This window comes from Zingiber officinale, chromosome 9B (genome assembly GCF_018446385.1).
Source record: "Zingiber officinale cultivar Zhangliang chromosome 9B, Zo_v1.1, whole genome shotgun sequence".
Lineage (NCBI taxonomy): Eukaryota > Viridiplantae > Streptophyta > Magnoliopsida > Zingiberales > Zingiberaceae > Zingiber > Zingiber officinale.
In genome coordinates, this window is record NC_056003.1 from 4,537,286 (window position 1) to 4,544,708 (window position 7,423).

Below are 7,423 nucleotides of genomic sequence, written 5' to 3' on the forward strand. Positions count from 1 at the left end.
GTTCAGAATCTGAAATTAAATTTAGTCAGATTTTACTAATTATGAAGCCAAATCCTTAATGCCTTTACAGGTGGTTACGCATTTGTGACTGCTCATCGCATTTGTTTGCTTTTGTATCATCCAAGACCTATTTTTATTTGCCATCAACAAAGATTACTGGTGATGGAATTAGGTATGCTTCAATGTGTCAATTTTATACGGGACAATCAATTCAGTTAATAATTTTCAGTTATGCCAGTTTGGAATTATATACATGATTGGTATCCCACCATGCAGTCAAGTACATTGTTGATTATTCTTCTATCAGTAGAAGTTCTAGGCATCCCAAGGCATGAACTTAGATTTTATTCTCTATATGATTAACATACAAAAGTAGGTAGCATTTGCCTATCCGATGAATGTATTGAATTGATTATAAGAAACTGATTACAATGTCTATACATTAAATCAAAATGGCCCATAAGGGCAAAGAATCAAGATTTGCACCTCTTAACTCACTCATAGAACTAAGTCACAAAATGTTATGCCTTCGACCTAAATCCTGTAAGAACATCAATTTATCTTTGCAGGAATCTCTTCAGTCCCTCAAGCTTATATACACATTTCCGGAGAGTGAATTCTGGAGCTCCAACTTGGAATCATTCACATATAAATGCAATGAATTGAGAATACGACTGTTCAATGAGCATCCAACTCAGACAAGAGACCACAAATCATGGTGAGTTAACAACATGGTGGATTCTCCTCGACGACGACTGATTGATCTTCGCATCGACCCTAGGTGACACTCCAACAGTCTGATTGATCTTCGCATCGACCCTAGCTGACACTCCAACAGTTGTGGGTCTCACTGACCTTTGGCGCACAATATGGCAGTACTCAAGGTCTTCTGCCTGACCGTCATGTCGAATCCACTGAATCATGTTATGGTACATTGGGAAAAATCGCATTTGAATAGTCGAGTAGGTGAAGTAAGGTATGAGAGTGGCAATGGTGACAAAGAGTGTTGTGATCCAATACGATGGAGCTGGAGCCAATACCTCGACAAAGACCCGGTAAGCATTCGTAGAGTATGCGGGTGGGATGGCACCATAGACAAGAAGGAATAGGTACCATACTGCAATGCTACCCCAGATAACAATGTGTTGTATCGCAGTGAAGTACCTGATGGACAGTGCCATATGACAATTCACAATCCATACCACACATGTGTACATTGTGCCCCCAAGAACATCGTAGCTTACGACCTGACCGCCTTTGCGGAAGGCTTGGTGCTGTAGCGCTGTTATGCAGAAGAAGAATACTAAGATACCATTGCAAACTCCAGTGAACATCCAACCAAGTATTCGACGCCAGCTGAAAAGCATATTCTGAACGCCTTCTTGGTAGAGCAATGGAAACTGTTTCAATAGACAGGCAAGAAAATTAGAAATGAGATGTAAAAGGTGCAAGAGTATATCAACAGTGAATATATCTTGGAGAACCTTGGATCACTTCTATTCTTTTTCTTTTCAATGGAACAGTTACTATGATATTTGTTTAAGAAAGCAGATGTACAGGTTGCACTTGCAGAAGCTTAATCAATATTTTGGCATTTGGTGTCTACTAGCAATCCATGAATTGCCAAAAGTGTAAAGTTGAATTTCTTGAAATCAGGATCCTACCAAGCTCAGAAAGCTCAGAAATTTTATCGCGCTAAATTACTCTATCAAGTGAGATGGTTGTACCATTAATAGATACACAATGAATGTTTAGTTATGTATGAAAAGCACATGGTGAATTCTTAGTTATGTATGATAATCACATGTTTATCAGACATTAAAGATGTAACTTTCGCTTCACAAGAGCACAATTAAGTAAACAAGATCAATGATTATGAATATACCTTCAGGCATAGCCGGGCAGAAACATCCTGATCAAAGACTCCCAACGCAATCACGGGAAGAGAAGTGAAGAATACATTGTACAATGACATATACCAATCATTATATGCTGCTTGTCCAGAGAATGTTGTATATGCCTCATACAAGAAGATAGTGGTTCCAAATGTTAAGTTCTTGTAGAAGAAGTAACATATCTGCAGTTCAAAGTAATAATGCATTAAAAACTATGATGCAAAAGAAGTCGAATCAAGACCAAGGGAGAGACTTTACCATTGTTGATATCCTACGGTAGCACCAATGCCCATGCACAAGTAATAGACGCTCCAAAAAACGAAACTGGGATATTGCAACATCACTTGCCATGACAGCCTGCAAAATTTCAGAATCAAGATATTCAATGAATCAAAGACCAGAAAACTGTGGGTAGAAAGGAACATATGGTTAAATATCGACTATGATTTTGCTATTGGATTTTGTTTCTGTGTTATTTTCTACCAGATGCATAGGTTCTGTTACAATAGCACTAACCTGCATTCCCTCTGCGCCACTGATACCAATTCCTATATCTGCTTCTTGAAGCATTCCCACATCATTTGCCCCATCACCAATTGCTAAGGTCACTTTACCAGTGCCCTCTTTAACAAGCCTTGTGACCTATAATATTCAATGATTATCTTCTAGTTTCAGAGCAGACGAAACTTTCTAAAGTAACAGATAGACACTTCAGTTCTGTGTTCAGCAAATTTATACTCACAAGAGCTTTTTGTTTAGGGGAGGAACGACAGCATATGACTGATGCACACCCAACAGCCAATTGTAAGAACAAGTTCTTAACATCATCTTCCAATGCATATGCAAGAGATTTTCCATCAATGATCAAGGCAAATGATTCTGAAGTTGATGAACAAACAAGTTGCCTTCCTTGATTAATTTGATAAATAACATTTTCCTTGGATGCCTGAAATATTAGAAATTCATTAGAAAGGAATAAAAACAAAAAAATGAATTCATTAAATTTAAGTCGAGGATATCTAATATGAGTTGTAATCTGAAGTTTTGAACAACCTTGTGTTCTACAAATCTAAGTAGAAAGTCTGTTGTATCTTTGAAGGTTTTATGGCATAGAATGTTATTTAGGTAGGATTATTTTGTTGATTCTTGAAAAGACCAGACATGTGAAGTGTGCATGTTCTTCAATTTTGGGTCAAAAGATAGTGTTGAACCACCCATCTTCAGTTTCTATTCACAGATCATCTAGCTAGAATTGAAGTGTTTATCTATGTCTAGTGCTGGTATAATGTAATGATGTAAACAGTTTTAAAGTTATATTAAACTAATTACCTTGGCAATGGCCCTTTTGTCTCCTTCTTTCTCCAGCCGAATTATATCTTGTCCTTCTAAAGTGATTACTATTTTCTTCATTCCCTGCCTCAGAAGACTACAAGCAAAGCTGCAAGAAAGGATAATATTTAGAACAACATATGAGAAATTAGAACCAAACTTCTCTTCAAATATCAAAAATAGGATATACCCTATATTAACGGCTGTTTCCATCTTGTCACCAGTCAATACCCAGAGTTTTATCCCAGCTTGTGCAAGTTTATCAATGCATTCAGGCACCTGATCACCAATTTCACAATATTAAATTAATAAGAAAAAAATTTACATAATAAGAATTACATGGATTAATCGAGAACTTTCAACCTACCCCACTTTGCAGCTTGTCTTCAACAGCCGTAGCACCAAGAAGAATCAGATTCCTCTCTATAGAATCCGCAGCCGCCTCCATCTTTTCCTCTCTATCAACACTCACTGAATTCTTAGCTTCCGTGAATGCTTCATTGAAATTTTTGTATTCAGCTTCATCAATCTCACAGTATCCAAGAACTAAGGTTCTTAGACCAGCATCAGCATATTCATGCATCTGCTCTTTAGTTTTATCTTCAAATTTCCTTCCATCGTTAGCAAGCCTTTCAAACATTACACTGCATATATAAACAAAAAATTCTATCATAAACATCAGGTGCCTAATAAAAAATGTAACACCTTTGAAGTTTGCATGTAATTCCTACTTATGTGCCTAAAAGACTTAGACTTGCATACCTATCAGCCCCTTTGCTGAGGAGCAACAACTTTCCTTCATCATCTTGAACTATCACAGACATCCGTTTTCTAGTGCTATTAAACTCTATGACATTCAACAGCGTATATGACCTGAAAAAGAAAAGGTTATGAAACCCCAATTAAAACCATAAGACACCAAACAATATATTTACTTAATAAAAAGGTAGATATTTATATTTCTCCCATACCTTTCCACATGTTTGCCTGAAGATGGATCTAGTTCACGTATAGAGATGCTCGTCTGTGTCCTCTGATAAAACTCAAAGCCAAGTTCTCTTGCAGCAATAACAAAAGCAGCCTCATCAGGTGATTCAGCTTCATATGATATTTTTCCTGTTGCATCATCTACTTCAGGTATGGCAGTATGGCAGATAGCCAGCAGTCTAAAGAACATCCTGATGACATCAGCATGAGGTTCTTTAACCCATTGTCCATTCATAAGACGTGCGTCGTCAAAATTAAATCCTTTAATTGCTGGTTTTGCATGATCATGATTTTCTTTTGATTCTTCGTCTTCTATCAAAGGGAATCCCTTCCTTCTAGCCATTGCTCTCTCAACCTCAGTAAATCCATGACCGTAAGCAATGCCAGCTATTGAGCATTTAATGAACTCCATTGAATTGCAAGTTAGAGTTCCAGTTTTATCAGAGAGGATAGTGTCAACTTGACCTAGCTCCTCATTTAAATTTGAAGTTCGTGCATAAGCAGGTTTATCTGATTCTTCATGATACATTTGGATGTCTTGGTTGATGAATATAGTCTGCAAAACCTTGACTATTTCTATAGACACATATAAAGAAATTGGGACAAAATAAGTATATAATATCATGGCAGTCAAAAAGTGCAATATTGCTGAAACAGCTGCTCTTCTTGGATCAAAATAGATTGTGGAGTCATCAGGTCTAAGATACCATCTCTTCATTTTTCCATCTTGTAGATCATCATGAGTTATTACTCCAAACACAACTGAACCAATAACCGAGATCAAGACTAAGGAAGCCATGAGAAAATAAATTAGCCTGCCCATTAATCTCTCAATTTTGCTCCTTTTTGATGGTGGATTTGTGGCATTCTGCATGACCTTTGTGTCATGGCCAGTGAAAACAACAACTCCATAAATGTAGTCAGTGTTTCGCAACTTTGAGTCCCTTAGAAGAAGTTGCTGAGGTGAAAGAGAGTACTGTTGATCTCCATATTCTATTGTCCCAACATAAGTGTAGAGGTTGGCATTAGGATCTTCACACTTGATGATTGCATTGAAATTCTGGTAACTGGAATCTGAATGTAAACCTGAGGTAACCTCAAGTGATTGCTTTAATTTCAAGTTTGTTTCCCCATCTAGATTCATGGTCTCAACGTAACAAAGGCCGTCGTCATAACTTGAAGAAAGCATAACAAGGTCAGCAGGAAAGAAGCTATCTTTCTCCACCTTGACAATATCACCCACTCTAAGATTCCTCCATTCTGTAGATCTGAATGCGCCTTCACCTTGATGTAATTTAACTTTTCTATTATTCACCTCAATGTCCTGTGCGGGGAAATATTGCAATCGTAATTAAGCATTGTTGTCGAGAAAATAGAATGTTAGATTCATAATTTTACACGACTTCCAAAACAACATGATATAAAGGCATCATTCCAAGCAGTCCATGAGAGTGCTTCATCACTTATTAAATACAATATACAATTAAGGTCCTTCGTTTTTCAGTTAGAACACAACTTAAGGATGTTTCTTTTCTCTTCATGTTTTTAGTATTTGAATGAAATTCCTAGAACAACCTTCACACCTACTTTAATTGAATTTATTCCTCCTATTTTGTTATTCTCTCAATGAGCAATATGAATTAAGGTCCATGGTACATGCATATGGCAAAAGATAAGACTGAGATACGAGCTAGATCTTCAATTATACAATTGAAGGGGGAAGAAAAAAATCTTTCTCTATGTTTCAAGACAGGGAAGAAGATGGATTGTAAGAAGCTACCTGCTGATACCTCCGCCAGTCTTCAATGGCCTCCTTTGCCATGGTTGCTCCAATCACCACAATTAAAGGGAGAATCGCACTCCCTGCAGAGTATGGAGCCAGGGGAGTAAAAGAAAGGCATCCAGTAAGTAGAAAGTATATGTTTGCAACTCTTCTGAACTGTTCAAACAGAGCCTTGGGGACGAATGAAGCCACTGTGTATTTGGTGGTGGAAACATAGTTGGCTCCGTAGTTAAGATTGGCAGCCTCCACGGAATTCGACTCATTTGCAAAGGCCACACGGGAGAAGCCCGGTCCTCCGACTTGAGAAACGTCGACTTGAGACGATGATGCACCACATGCAAAGGCGTGTAATCTACTCAAAAGAAGCTTTCTTCTCCTTCCTCGAGCCATTTCTTGCACACGATGGTCACACCACGGATTGTTGAACAAAATGTATAGAGAAATCACACAGATTGAACCTTTTTTAGCTCCAGAAACTCCCTCTGAAGTCCGAAAGAAAAATTCTTCTCCGAGATTGCCCCTTACCAGAGAACGAATATATCTTCGTCTCTTTTTTCTCGAACAAAACAAGCTCTAGGAAGCGAGAAGAATCTCAATTCGTCCGAGAGCAAGAGAAAGACTGTTCCTTTATCCCCAAACCCACCCGAGAAATCCAAGCATGCTCAGAGCTCGCCGGTCTCTATAACGGACAAGTTTGGGCGGATTTCAAACCATCTACTTTGAAACCTTCTCCGTCGGTCGCGGTTGGGGGGCGGCAACATCGCGTTGAACCTTCAAACTTCGCACCTAGTCCCAGCTTTGACTTGCCTCCCAAGTCAGGCAGAAATAGACCCCAGATTCCCAGAAAAAAATGGGGGACGCGCGTTGACTCGGCAAGTATATTGCGGATCAAATCCTTAAATAAATTCTCTCTCTCGAGAAAAAAAAAGGGGGAAAGAAATAAATACTGTCATCTGGAAGGCCGATTGAATTCTAGAGAGGAGTCACAGACGTTGAATTGATCGGAGAGTGCATGGTCCGTCATCTTACCGTAATCCAAACATCCAAAAATCCATTTTTTTAAATCTACTTTTCACATCGTCGCCGTCGCTCGTCGCTCGTCGCGCTCTGTCTCCCCCTTCCACGAAGCTCACCGCTTCTGATGGAGAGAGAGGAGAGAGAGAATTGAAAAAGATTGCGTATTAATTTGGCGACGACAAAGAGACCTGGGATTAGTTTAGGCTAGTTAAAGTAAGTGACGCCACGTGGGAATTACGGTAGACTCAATTTTATTTGAGATTTGCCGTAATTAGATTTACCTTCCGAGAGGAATGTTTTCATCTTCCATTTATAGAATATTTAGAATATATAAGACTTGACTTTGTTTGAGATTTGCCGAAATTAGAAGCATTGAATTTACCTTCCAAGAGAAAAGTTTTCATCATTGATA

General features: G+C 38.4%; 1 protein-coding gene across 1 annotated transcript; it reads right to left on the reverse strand.

The window, feature by feature from the left end:
- Window positions 1-390: 390 nt before the first annotated feature.
- Window positions 391-7,135, reverse strand: LOC122023873 (putative phospholipid-transporting ATPase 9). The gene is made up of 11 exons (XM_042582280.1): window positions 5,992-7,135; window positions 4,196-5,535; window positions 3,987-4,097; window positions 3,592-3,868; window positions 3,415-3,503; window positions 3,225-3,333; window positions 2,638-2,841; window positions 2,412-2,537; window positions 2,154-2,252; window positions 1,886-2,077; window positions 391-1,400 (listed from the first exon to the last, which is right to left on the reverse strand). The coding sequence occupies exons 1-11, from the start codon at window positions 6,382-6,384 to the stop codon at window positions 714-716; spliced, it is 3,627 nt and encodes a 1,208-aa protein (XP_042438214.1). The 5' UTR covers window positions 6,385-7,135; the 3' UTR covers window positions 391-713.
- Between the last annotated feature and the right edge of the window lie 288 nt (window positions 7,136-7,423).